General features: G+C 35.8%; 1 protein-coding gene across 8 annotated transcripts in view; it reads left to right on the forward strand.

Moving 5' to 3' along the window:
* Positions 1-14667, forward strand: part of MYO9A (myosin IXA) — a 300731-nt gene that overhangs the window by 240982 nt on the left and 45082 nt on the right. For all 8 annotated transcript variants that reach the window (XM_030930260.1, XM_030930262.1, XM_030930261.1 and 5 more), the window contains 2 exons: positions 7974-8085; positions 10733-10794. In XM_030930260.1, the coding sequence (XP_030786120.1) occupies positions 7974-8085; positions 10733-10794 (174 nt within the window). The remainder of the gene's footprint in view (positions 1-7973; positions 8086-10732; positions 10795-14667) is intronic.

Below are 14667 nucleotides of genomic sequence, written 5' to 3' on the forward strand. Positions count from 1 at the left end.
TGAAACCTTTTTTCTTATGGAACCATTTAATTGCTCCTTTCTTTGTGCTTCCACTGTGCTTTGGAACTTTTACCACCCCTTTTTTTTTTTTTTTTTTTTACTACTTTTACCATGAAAGTAATACATACTTTCAAAATCACTGCTCCAGGTCTCAATTTCTTGATTACCATCTTAGTTTGCAGGACAGAAAAAAGGACAAGAGAGCCCATAATGTTAGGCATTGCTTGGAAGTGTCACTCATCACCTATGTTCACATTTCATTATTCAGAGCTACTTATGCAGCCATTTATAGATGCAAAAGAAGCTGAGAAGTAAAGTTTAGATAGATTGTCACGTGCCCAGATAGGGCTTGGGAAATCTGTATTTAAGGAAGAAAGAAAGAATGGATATTAGTAGGCAGTTAGCATTCAGTTATCATCCACAACAACTAGTTAATGCCAGTTCCTGACACATAGTAAGCATTTATAAATGTTTAATTGAATGAGTAAATGTTGAATGACTTGAAAGGCTTTCATGGTCCCCGCTACACTGCTGTCCAGCCTTATTTTTCACTACTCTCTACCAACTTGTTCTAGCAGCCATAATCATCTCACTGTCCTGGATCAGTTCTTTTTGTTTCATTTTGGTTTTACCTTCCTTCCCTTCCCTCCTCTCCCCTTCTTTTTGTTTGACAAAATATAATTGCAGCGTTACAGAAAAGTTGCAAGAGAAGTACAAATAAACTGTATCCCTTAACCCAGATTTATTTAGATTCCACCATTTGCCCCAGTATCATTCCTTTTTAACAAGATATTTGTTACACTTGTTATGCCTTTTTAATCTCTTTTAATCAAGAACAGTTCCTTAGCCTTTTTAGTTTCCATGACATTGGCATTGTTGAAGAACATAGGTCAGTTATTTTATAACATGTTTTTCCATTTGAGTTTGTCTTATATATCCTGATGATTAGATTCAGGTTACACATTTTTGGCATTAAACACCACAGAAGAAATGCCATGACTTTTCATTGTGTGATATCAGGAGATATATGATGTCTGTTTGTCCTATTGTAGTTGATATCTGCAAGGATGTTTCACAGAACTCAGCAAAGTTACTATTTTCCCTTGTAATTATTACCTTGTGGGGATATACTTCAGACCATGTAAATAAATATCCTTTTATTCCTCAAACTCTTACTAGTTTTGTTATTCCTTGATGATTCTTGACCGAATCAATTGCTGTGATGGTTGCTCAATAGTGATTTTTTAAAATTCCATCATTCATTCTGCATTTATTAGTTGAATTTTTGCTTTAAAGACAAGCATTCCCTTTTTATTTATTTAGCTCAAAGGAAGTCCCACTGGACAAATTTGTGATAGAGCATCAAACTAAATGAGAGTAAAACTATTGAATAAAAGAAGAATTCCTTAGCCTGCACTGATATAATTTATTTTTACAGTGTTTTTTCTAATAGATATATTTTTACCATTCAAACTTTTTAAAAATTATATATACTGAGAAGTCTAACTTCCAACCCACAACCTTTATCTTCTAGTGGTAAATTTTTGTTTGTTATTTAACTTTCTAGCGTTTCTTTCTCCAGTATAAACTTTCTCACATAAAACATAGTATGTTATATAATAACAGCATAGTATTCTTTTGTGCCTTGCTTTTATCATTGAACAATGTATTCAGAAGACCCTTCTCTATCTATGGTAGACAGAATTCTAAAGATGTTCCCTCCAAGGTTCTTGTCACCTGGTTATTCATTCGCACATAATCTGGGTACTGCTGTGAAGGTACTTCGCAAATAAAATTAAGATTGCTAATCAACTGACTTTAACGTAACAGTTTATTTTGGATTATGCAGATGAGCCCAGTGTAACGATATAGGCCCTTAAAAGCTGAAAAGGAAGGCAGAAGAGTCAGAGAGATGAGGTAGAAGACGATGTGGGAGACATAGGTAGAAGAAGTCAGAGAAATACGAGCATGAGAAGGACTCAATCCTCTTTTGCTGTCTCTGAAGATGGAGAAAGGAGGGTATTGAGCAAGGGAATGTGAGTGGCCTCTAGACGCTGAGAAAAACTACCAGCAAGGAAATAGGACCTCAGTCCAACAACCACATGGAACTGAATTCTACCAACAACCTGAATGAGATTGGAAGCAGATTGTTCTGCAGAGCATCCAGAAGGGCACACACCCTTGTCGGTATCTGATTTTAGCTTGGTGAGACTAAAAGTCTCTGACTCTGAGAAGTGTCAGACTTCCAGCTTACTGAACTGTGAGATAACAAATGATAGGTGTTATTTTAAGCCACTGAATTTATGGTAATTTGTGGCAGCAGCAATAGAAAACTAATACAATAGCTATACACAGAAATCTATTTCACAACTGGCTGCAATTCCTTACTGTACTATTAGGCTGCTTCCAGTCTTCTGCCATTACAAAGAGTGACACAATGAATAAGCATGTGTCTATGTGTTTGTGATGGACTCCTAGAATTGAAATTGCTGAGTCATAGGGTGAATGCATTTGTTATTTTCATAAATATTGCTTCATTTCTCTGTAATAGAGGTAGTCTCATTTTGTAGTTTGTATCTCTACACAGTTTTTATTTGCTTTTCTCATAATATCAGTGAGATTGTGTATCTTTTCTTATGCTTAAGTACCATTTGCCTTTTCTTTTTTTTTTTTTTTAACTGCAGTCTGTATGTTTTTGTTCGTTACCCATTTTTCTTTTGGTTTTGGTCTTTTCCATCTCAATTTGTAGCAACTCTGTACATTAGAGAGATTACCCTTCGTGATATAAGTTGAAAGTATGTTTTCCTGGTTTGTCAGTCTTTTCACTTGGCTTATTATGTTTTTTGCCATGTGGAAGATTTTTAAGAAATTAAACTTATGAATCTTTTTTTTTCATAGCTTCTGAATTTTGAGTCATAGTTAAGACTTTACTCACTACAGGGTTATAAAGGAATTCTCAGTGTTTTCTTCCAATAATTTAGTGGTCACATTTTTTACTTTTAAATTCCAGTCTTTATGGAATTGTCCTGGGGTACAGTGTAAGATATGAATCTAATTTTGCCTCTTATCAATGGCTACCAATATCATTTATTTTATTTTATTTTTTTATTTTTTATTTTTTATTTTTTTGAGATTGAGTCTCACTGTCGCCCAGGCTGGAGTGCAGTGGCCAGATCTCAGCTCACTGCGAGCTCCGCCTCCCGGATTTACGCCATTCTCCTGCCTCAGCCTCCCCAGTAGCTGGGACTATAGGCGCCCGCCACCTCGCCAGCTAGTTTTTTTGTATTTTTTTGTAGAGACGGGGTTTCACCGTGTTAGCCAGGATGGTCTCAATCTCCTGACCTCGTGATCCACCCGTCTCAGCCTCCCAAAGTGCTGGGATTACAGGCTTGAGCCACCGCGCCCGGCAACATCATTTATTTTAAAGTGCATCTTTACTCATCAACTTTGAGATGTCACCTTTTTTACATTCTAAATTTCCCATTATGCTTGGATTTTTTTTTTTTTTTTGATACAGAATCTCACTTTGTCACCAAGGCTGGAGTGCAGTGGTGCGATCTCAGCTCACCACAACTTCCGCCTCCCGGGTTCAAGCGATTCTCCTGCCTCAGCCTCCTGAGTAGCTGGGACCACAGGTGTGCGCCACCATGCCCGGCTAATTTTTGTATTTTTAGTAGAGACGGAGTTTCACCATGTTGGTCAGGCTGGTCTCAAACTCCTGACCTTGTGATCCACCCACCTCGACCTCCCAAGTGAGGCACTGTGCCCAGCCTGCTTGGATCTTTTTTATCCTGTTTCGTTAGTTGATCCAAATAGTCGTGAGCCATTCCAACTATTTGATTGTCTAGTTTGAGCATAAAAAAGATCTATTAGTACTTCTATTTCTATTACCTTATATTTATAAATTAATGTAGAGAGAACTGACATCTTCATTATTTTGAATATTTTCCTCTGATTAAGTCTATTTTTGTGTCCTTCAAGAGGGTTTTAAAGTGTTTCATATACAGGTTTAGAAAAAAATCTTCATGTTACATACATACATACATTTATTTATTTAAGAGATGGGGTCTCACTATGTTGCCCAGACCAACCTCAAACTCCTGAGCTCAAGTGATCCTCCCACCTTACCCTCCCTAGTAGCTCAGACTACAGGCACACACCACCACGCCCAATCATGTTACACTTACTGTTGAGTGTTTTATGTCAGCTCGGATAATCACTATAGTTAACAGTATCACATATATCCTTTTGTACTAGATCATTTATAAACATATATTGTCTATATAAACTCGAGACTATGTCTAGTTTATATATGATCCAGTGTTTCAAAATGTGGTCTACAGTAGTTTCTGGTAGACTTTTAGGGATTTTATGGTATCATAACTGTTTTCATAATAATAAAACATCATTTTCCTTTTTCATTGAGTTGACACAAAAGCAAACATGGGTAAAACTGCCGTCAACATGAATCAAGGCAGTGCCTGCAAACTTTGTTAATGGGCATTATAATTTTTTACAGTCACACACTCATAGTTTAAGAAAAATAGAGAAGCTTTACTTAAGAAGGTGAAATAATAAAAATGTTAATTGCGTCAAATTTTGATTCTTGAATTCACGTCTCTTTAATATTCTGTGTAATGAAATGGGAAAGATGCAAAACCATGATATGATGGTTGTCTCAAGAAATTACTTGTACAATTAGATTGCAGGCCGATCTAGTAGCATTTTTTAAAATTGAGATAAATTCATATAAGAAAATTTAACCATTTAGCCATTTTGACTATGTAAAGTGTACAATTTAGTGGGTTTTAGTATATTCACTATGTTAAGCAATCATTACCCCTATATAATTTGAGAACATTATCCCAAAAAGGAATTCTACTTTCTGAGCACTCACTCAATCCCTCTTCTCTCTTCCTCCTAGCCCCTCACAATCACCAGCTACTTTCTGTCCCTATGGATTTGCCTATTCTGAACATCTCATATTGACTTAAAAAATCATATATATGGCCTTTTGTGTCTGCCTTCTGTCACTTAGCATAATGTTTTCAAGGTTCATCCGTGTTGTAACATGTGTCAGTACATCATTCCTTCGTAAGGCCAAATATTCTGTTGTATGCATATAATAACATTTTATATATCTGTTTATTAATTGAAGGATATTTCAGTTGTTTCTGCTTTTTGTTTGAATAATGCTTCCATGAGAATTCATGAACAAGTTTTTGTGACAACATATTTCTAGCCACTTTTTTCATAGAACATTATTTTTACTTAAACTATTCATTAAGATTTTGGCATGAGCAGTTATCCTGTCACTTCAGGGAAAACAACTGACGATACTTACTACCAGTGATGAAACTTGTGAATTCAAGCAAAAATTCAAATTTTGGAAAACTTGTGTCTGCTAAGTTTTCTAATGAGGTCAATGATAAAATTAAGGACTGACTTTCTACTAGTGTATAATGAAGTGTGTCAACATTTGGAAGTTTAATTTAGTGAATCAGTATATTCCAAATGATCAACACATACCACTATAAAATCATGTATAGGTAAAATGTCCAAATACAAAATAGACCAGTTGGTATTGTAAACCAGCTTTCTTGAGGTAAATTTACTTAACACAGATTTATCCCTTTTTATGTGTACAATTCAGTGATTTCAGTAAATTCACAGTTTTTCCATCATCTCAATCCAATTTTAGAAAAATCCCAAAAGGATTTTCATGCCAGTTTACAATCACTGCTCTTTACTAGCCTCAGGCACTACTACTCTCTGTTTCTGTAGTCTTGCCTTTTCTGGATATTTCATGTAAATAGAATCATACACTGTCGTTTTTGCATGTGGCTTTTTAGCATAATATTTTTGAAGTTCATCTGTATCATTGTGTGTTAAGTCTTCTTTAATGCTAAATAGAATTCCATTGCATGGATATGTCACATTTTATTTATCCTTTTTATCCGTTGGTAGACATTTGAGTTGCTTTGTATTTTTGGCTACCATTAGTAATGCCACTATGAACAATTGCGTACAGGTTTTTTTGTGGATGTACATTTTCAGTTATCTTGTGTATAAACCTGAGAGTGGAATTTCTGGGTCAAATGGCAACTCTATGCTTCCAGTTTTCAGAAACTTCCATGCTGTTTTCCAAGTGACTGAACCACTTTACAATCCCACCTGCAGTACCTGAGGGTTGTAGTCTGTCTACATTCTTACCAACATTTGTTATTGTCAACCTTTTTTGTTATAGCCATTCTGGCAGGTATGAAGTAGCATCTCACTGTGGTTTTAGTTTGCATTTCTTTGATAACTAATGATGTTGAACATCTTTTCATGTGCCCATTGGCCATTTGAACTGCTTCTTTGATGAATCATCTGTTCAGTATTTTGCCCATTTTTGAGTTAGATTGCCTTATTATTGGGTTGTAACATTTCTTTATATATTCTGAGTAGAAGTCATTTATCAGATATATGATTTGCAAATGTTTTCTCTGAGTCTGTGGTTTATCTTTTTTTCTTAATGATGTCTTTGAAGGTTGAAGTTTTAAATTTTAATTAAGTCCAAAACAATAGATTTTACTGTCATAGGACATGAAGGGTTCATTGGTTATGGTTTTTTACTTAACTTTTAAGTTACCATTTGTAAAGTTTTGGTGCTGTATTACTATCTGAAAGGACTGTTAAAATATTACTCCACTGACTCAGAAGAGTGAGGGGGGTTGGGAAGGGGATGGCTGATGAGAGATTACTTAATGGGTACAATACACGTTATTTGAGTGTTTGATACCCTAAAAGCCCTGACTTCACCACTATGCAACCTATGCATGTAACAAAATTACATTTGTACCACATACATTTATACAAATAAAAAAATTTTAAATAAAAATATATTCCTTCATTTTCCACTTTAATATCTGTATTAAGCTAGATTTTCTTTGTATATTTCAAACTGAACTGCATATTGCAACAGATTGAGTGCAGAAGTAGATGTGAGAATCCAGGTGTCTTTTATTAATTCAGACATTAAAGAAATTTACAGAAATGTAAAACAATACCCCTTTTGCCACTAATTTTTTTTTGCTTTAAAGATATAGTTTTTAATTAAGATGATATGTTCATGTGTAATACATTTATTGTTAATTTAAAATAAATTAATGAATATATACTTTAAATTTTTTTCAGCTTTAATTGCTAGCATAGTAAATATCAACAGGTGTAACTCATGTAAACAAAAACTCTGAGGTCATCAGTAATTTTCAACTGTAAAAATTTCCTGAGATTATAAAAAATATATATATTTTAGCTGGGAACAGTGGTTCACGCTGATAATCCCAGCACTTTGGGAGTCTGAGGCAGTCAGATAACTTGAGATCAGGAGTTCAAGACCAGCCTGGCCAACATGGTGAAACACTGTCACTAATTAAAAAATATATATATGTGTGTGTGTGTGTGTGTGTATATATATATATGTATGTATATATGTATATAAACTATCCAGACACAGTGGCAGGTGCCTATAATCCCAGCTATTTGGGAGGCAAAAGCAGGAGAATCGCCTGAACCTGGGAGGCGGAGGCTGCAGTGAGCTGATAGCGCCACTGCACTCCAGCCTGGGCAACACAGCAAGACTAAGTCTCAAAAAAAAATGAAAAAAACAAAAAAAGTCAAAAAAAAGAAAACATACTTTGAGAACTGCTGCTTTTAATGTAACATTAGAGTCATGTAAGATAGCTGTTATATGTCTGTTGCGTTGCTTTCTGTTTTTTATATAATTTGGTCATGTTTATCTAGATTGTTAGCTTTTGGAAAGCAGGAAAAATATATTTTATTTTTATGTTATTTCTCAAAAGATCATACTTGTCCCTCTAGAAGAGTGCCTAGTGAAGACTTAACAAGAGATTGAAGGATTTCCCACCATGTTAGGGCAGCATTTACTGTTTTGGCTTTAATATAAGTAGCTAAATTTTCTCATTCAGGTGGAAGAACACAATGGTCACATCTTTAAAGCCACCCAATATAGCATCCCTACATACTGTGAATACTGTTCTTCTTTGATATGGATAATGGACCGAGCCTCTGTTTGCAAATGTAAGTATGAGAGATCTTTGAGGAATATTTTTAACCACTGACATTTCTATTTCCTTGAGTTGTCTTATTCTCCTTTAGCATAAAGGAGTTACTTACACTACCTAAATTTTTAACCTCATCTCTTGCTATACTCTCTTCACCTATTCTTTGTATCTAAACCAGACATTTTGATGTTATTTGGTCACTGAGAGCCTTGTACATGTAATTCACTCTGTCTAAAATGGTCTCCTCCCAGATTTTAGTATGACTTCGTATTTCAATTACTTCATGCCTACACTCAAATCTCACCTTCTCAGAGAGCTCTCTTTTCTACCCCCAATTTAAATGCTGTCCCCAAATTCTCTATTCTTTTTTTTTGAGATGGTGTCTTGCTCTATCGCCCAGGCTGGAGTGCAGTAGCGTGATCTCAGCTCACTGCAACCTCTGCTTCCCGGGTTCAAGCGATTCTCCCTGCCTCAGCCTCCCAAGTAGCTGGGATTACACGCCTAGCTAATTTTTGTGTTTTTAGTAGAGACAGGGTTTTGCCATGTTGGCCAGGCTGGTCTCGAACTCGTGACCTCAGGTGATCCACCCGCCTTGTCCTCCTAAAGTGCTGGGATTACAGGTGTGAGCCACTGCGCCCGCTCCCCACCCCCCAAAATTGTCTATTCTTTTACTCAGACTTAATAGTCTTCATAGAACTCATTACCACCCAAAATTATATTAAGTATTTGTTTTCTTGTTTTTCAGTCTGTGCCTCTAAAATATATGCTCTATAGGTCAGGAAACTTATTTGTCTTTTTTTTTTAAATATGTATCATCAGTGCCTAAAACAGTGATGGCACATGGTAAGTTTTAATAAATATTTGTTGGTTAGATAGACCTATAGATGGGTAGATGGATGGATAAATGAATAAATTCTTAGATTATAGTCAGAAAGGTACGTTTCCTACTGTATTCCTTTTAGCAGATTACAGTAGAAAAATATAAATATATAAAATATATAAATATTATAATATATATTATTTCACATATAAATATACATACAAATATATAAATCCTAAAATGTGAGTGGAGATTCTTTGTAGATCAACTTGGTCTGGCTCACAGTGGACCTTTAGCCTCCACTCATTTTATACATCTGCTCTGGTGCTATTATTCTGTGAAGCTTCGCTTTTACTAGTGGGCTAAAATTGAATGAAGCAAATACCAGGAAAGGACCGGATCCGGTATGACAGCAGTTTGCCACAGAAAAATTGCCACTATTACTATCTATTTACTTAGTCCATGGTTCAACAGCAGTTTTGCTTTGGTTTTATTATCAGTAGTCTAAAAAATCATAATGAGTCTGAAAATAGGAAGTAGTTTGAAATGTATTTGACTCTTTGGTGTAACTATGATTCTTGTAGGTTTAGTTTCTTCTGTAACTTAAAGCTAAAAATTTAAATGATTTTCTTTTTTATGACTCTTTTGGGCTGGTTTGATTTTTTTTTTTTTTTTTTTTTGAGATGAAGTCTAACTTTGTTGCCCAGGCTGGAGTGCAGTGGCACAATCTCAGCTCACTGCAGCCTTCGCCTCCCAGGTTTAAGTGCTTGTCCTGCCTCAGCCTCCCAAGTAGCTGGGATTACAGACGCCCACCACCACGCCCAGCTGATTTTTGTATTTTTAGTAGAGACAGGGTTTTACCATGTTGGTCAGGCTGGTCTTGAACTCCTGACCTCAAGTGATCCACCCGCCTCAACCTCCCAAAGTGCTGGGATTATAGGTATGAGCCACTGTGCCTGGACTGATTTGATTTTTTAATAGATTTAGCTAACTTTCTTTGTTGTTATCCTGATGATTTCACCAGTACAATGACATGGCCTCCCTTACTTGATCTTGGCCTTCAAAAGCCTACAAGTTATATTTTACAAGCTCAAGAAAGGATATTCAGGTATTGGTACACAGAAGCCAGAGCTGGTATAGCAAAATGAATAAGCAGCTGTGTTCTCAGTACCCTCCTCTTAATATACCTCTTCCTGTTCACCAGCTGCCCAGCCACCCTGGGTTATCACCACTTCTCTAAATTATTTTAGCTCTGAACCTTGTCTTTATCCCGTCTTCCCAATCACAAATGAATATTTTTCATGTTCTGGTCCTTCAGAGCTCTGTTCTGAACCTTTAGAGATGTTAAATAAGACCTTTCTTATATCTTATTGTGTTACCCAATTTGTTTTCATTTCAGGAAGGGTCTTTGACATTAATGCCTTCCTTATCTATAGGAATGATTCTTACTAGGCATTTCTGAGATTTTAGTATGTCATAGAGCATATATGTGGTGAAACATGAACACTAATTTGTGAATCAAACCACAAATATAAGTATCCTGCTGGAATTTATTGGGGAGTGGTACTGTGTGGCATAGGGGCAGGATGAGCAATTTTGAAAGAACAAAAAGCTTTTTCATTGACTGTGGCTAGAAATTTTGATCATGTTTTCAATGTCATTATACCAAACAGAATGGGCTAAAATGCTTTTTAATTATACCATTGTACAAAGTATGTATGTCATATTACAGCAGTCTGACATTTAAAGAAAAAAAGTAAGTCTAAAATAAAGTATACTTGATAAGTTCTTATCAGTGATGTGCAGACTTCTAAAAATGTTGCATTCCTCACCTATTTTTCAGTATGCAAGTATGCTTGCCATAAGAAATGCTGTCTGAAAACCACAGCCAAGTGCTCTAAAAAGGTAAGAAATTATCTTCTTATCAGTAATAGATAACAGACCTGTTGGTCTTTTGTGCCTTGTGGAAATAAATTAAGGCCTTTTTGGTAGTTTTACAGAAAAGTGGTTTTTAAACTTTTTGACCACAAATCACAGTAAGAAATATGTTTTATGCCATGATCCAGTTCACACGTTTGGTGATAGATGTACAAAACTGAATTGATTTTCATAGAATTACTTTACTGTTACTATATGTGAGTTACTAAATTAATTTCATAAGCCACAATTTGAAGAACACTGCATTGAGGTTTCATACTTCCTTAAACACTCATAAATCTTCCTAGGAATTATCCTTAATGCAGTAAGCTACAATTAAAGATGAACAAATTTAAACATGAATAGCAAAATTCACCCGCATGGATGGTTGTTGTTTTTACATATATCTCTTGGGTACACAGAGATCTAAAATATACTGTATACATACTGTTTGATACCTTATGTTTCAAGGAAGTAATCTTTTTAAAAAAAATTCAGGCTTTTATTGATGTATGATCACAACATTTTCTTGTTCATTAATCACATATTGACAGTTGTTACAATAGCATGTAAATCTGAAATATAAATGTGTGTGCATGTTGTTTGCAGTAGACCAGTCATGGTAAAGTACAGAGAGAAATTTGATTCAAGAATTAAAATACAAAGAATATGAGTGAGACATTTGCTTCCCGCTAAGATGAAGTAGCTTGTGTCAGACCAATACTAAAAATGTTTGTTGGCAAGCATCAGGGAATTGCCCAGGGAAATTGTACCTTAGGAGACTAGATTTTAGAGAGAAGAGAATGCAGAGTAGTGAATCTAGATCTGTGAGATCTTTTTCTTCTAGTGGAAATTTTTCAATTTTTGCTGTAGGACAAGAAACCAATATTCTGTGCAGAAGGCCACATTTAAGATTCAGAGAAGCCAGCAGAGCATTTAGCAATCTCATAGGACTTTAGAGACAAAAGTTGAAATCTGGGACTGACAGGACTTGAGGGACCATGATCCAGTCATTTGCAGAAGGTGACCTAAAACTCAGAGGTTTTCCACTCAAGGCATTTTCTTTTTTGAATTCTTAAACTTAGAGTCTAAGACGTTAATCAGAAAAGAAGACTGAAGTTTTCTGCAGTCTCTCAATGCTAAAGAGAGAAAAATTAGAGTTATAGTATCCCCCTTTGAAGAGAGGGGCCCTAGGCGATACTGTAGACTCTCAATGAGACCTCTGAAAAAGTGCACTCTAGGAATGGGGGTAAACTACTGATAAACTGAGCTTAACAAAAACTACAAACTAACTTTGAGCCACTCCTTGAGTGTATTAAGGTGATCTGCTCCTTTTTCTAATAAGCCACCCATCAGAAAGAATAGGATGAAGCCTCTCTAGAAAGGTAACATCATCCAGAGCCTTTGTAACTTTTTTCTATATAATCTCAGACATAAAGAAATAAGACTAAGAGAAAAACCAGTGGGCAATATCAACAGACTTACAGATAACCCAGTTAGTGAATTACCAGATACATATGTTAAGGGATTTTTAATTAATATGTTTAAATAATAGATACAAAGATGGAGAAGTTAGCCAAAGAACTGAAATACAGTTGGCCCTCCGTATCCATGGATTCCATATCTGTGAATTTAGCCAACTACAAGTCAAAAGTAATTGGGGGCCAGACACGGTGGCTCATACCTGTAATCCCAGCACTTTGGAAGGCTGAGGTGGACGGATCACCTGAGATCAGGAGTTCAAGACCAGCCTGGCCAACAGAGAAACCCTCTCTCTACAAAAAACACAAAAATTAGCTGAGTGTAGTTGTGGACACTTATAATCCCAGCTACTCAGGAGGCTGAGGCAGGAGAATCGCTTGAACCTAGGAGGCAGAGGTTGCAGTGAGCCGAGATCCTGCCACTGCACTCCAGCCTGGGTGACGGAGCAAGACTCCATCTCAAAAAAAAAAAAAACACAGTAATTGGGAAAAAACATTGCACACAGTTCCAAAAAGTAAAACTTCAATTTTCTGTGTATTAAATACTACGTTGAATCCACAGAATAAAATAATGTGAGTCATTATATTAGGTATTTGAAGTAATCTAGGGCTGATTTGAAGTATGCAGGAGGAAGTATATCTGTTATATGTAGATACAGCACCATTTTATATAAAGGACTTGAGTATCCCTGGATTTTGGTATCCGTGGGGGGCAGGGAGGGTGTCCTGGAACCATTCTCCAAGGGATAACTGTATATATTTAAATATATATTTTTAAAGAATCAAATGGAAATCCCAGAAATACAAAATGGAGTTAAAATTATAAACCAAAAATATAGGTTTAATCGTCATAGCAGAAGAGAAGTTTGGGCCAGGCGTGGTGGCTTATTCCTGTAATCTCAGCCCTTTGGGAGGCCAAATTGGGTGGATCACCTGAGCTCAGGAGTTTAAGACCAGCTTGGGCCACACGACGAAACCCCATCTCTACTAAAAATACAAAAATCAGTTGGGCATGTTGGCACATTCCTGTAGTCTCAGCTACTAGGGAGACCACGGCAGGAGGAGCACTTGAACCTGGGAGGTTGAGGCTTCAGTGAGCTGTGAGCATGCCACTATACTTCATCCTGGTAACAGAGTGAAATCCTGTCTCAAGAAAAAAAGAGGAGAAATTTGGTGAACCGAAAGATAGGTTGGTAGATATATCCAGGCATGGAGAGCAAAGAGAATGGAGAAATACAGAAATAGATGTCAGAGACATAGGGGAAAGAATGAAGGTCCTTAAATGTATATAATTGGAGTCCAGGTAAAAAGTAGAGAGAACAAGGCAGAAGCAACATTTTAAGAGATAATGGCCAACACAGCAAGTCACAGGTTCATAAAAACCTTTTAACCTAAAGTGGGACAAATATAGAGAAAACTACACCTAGATGTGTACAGTGCTCCAAACAAACAAAAAAATTTCTTAAAAGCATTCAGAAGGAAGTAAGCATTACCTAAAGGAGCAATGAAATTGCTTGACAATTGACAACTGAATTCTGGACAGAAGTGATGGAAGCCAAGAAAACAGTGACTTGTTATCTTTTAGTGTAAAAATAAAGACAACCCAGATTTCTGTACCCAGTGAAAATACCCTTCAAAAGTGAAAGTGTTGTGAAGACATTTTCAAACAAAAACTCAGCAGCAGACCTGCACCAGAATTTGTCACCAGCAGACCTGCACTAGAAGAAATACTAAAGGAGGTTCTCCAGAAAGAAGGAAAATGATCTCGGATGTAAACAGAAATACAGGAAGGAATGAAGAGCAGTAGAAAGAGTAGATAATATGCATAAATATAAATGTATAGTGGCTGAAAACAGTCATAATGTCTTGTGGGGCTTAAAGTGTATTCAGAATTAAAATGCGTGACAACAACACAAAAACAGTTGGTTAAGTGAAGTCAAAATGTTCTAAGGTCTCTGTGTTATGTGGAAACTGGTAAGCGTGCTAAAAATATATTAGACTTAAATATTTTGTGAATATTTGCTAAAGTAACCACCAAGTAAAAGAATATATAACTTAAAAACTAATAAAGTGGAAAAACAAAAGTAGTTTATTAATGTATTATAAAAGAAGGTAAGAAATTAGAGAAAAATACAAAACAGGTTGACAAAGAAAAAATAAATAGCAGATTGACAGATATAGATTGAAATATATTGGTTATCACGTTAAATGTTAAAAGGCTAAATGCTCCAAATAGGAGACCAAGTTAAAATCAACTGAAAAATCTCAGTGATATGATATTCATAAGAGACATACTTAAATATAAAACTATAGAAAGATTGAAAGCAAAAGGATAGAAATAGATGGCATGCAAAGAATAACCAATAGAAAGATGTTATAA

This window comes from Rhinopithecus roxellana, chromosome 5, assembly GCF_007565055.1.
Source record: "Rhinopithecus roxellana isolate Shanxi Qingling chromosome 5, ASM756505v1, whole genome shotgun sequence".
NCBI classification, from domain to species: Eukaryota; Metazoa; Chordata; class Mammalia; order Primates; family Cercopithecidae; genus Rhinopithecus; species Rhinopithecus roxellana.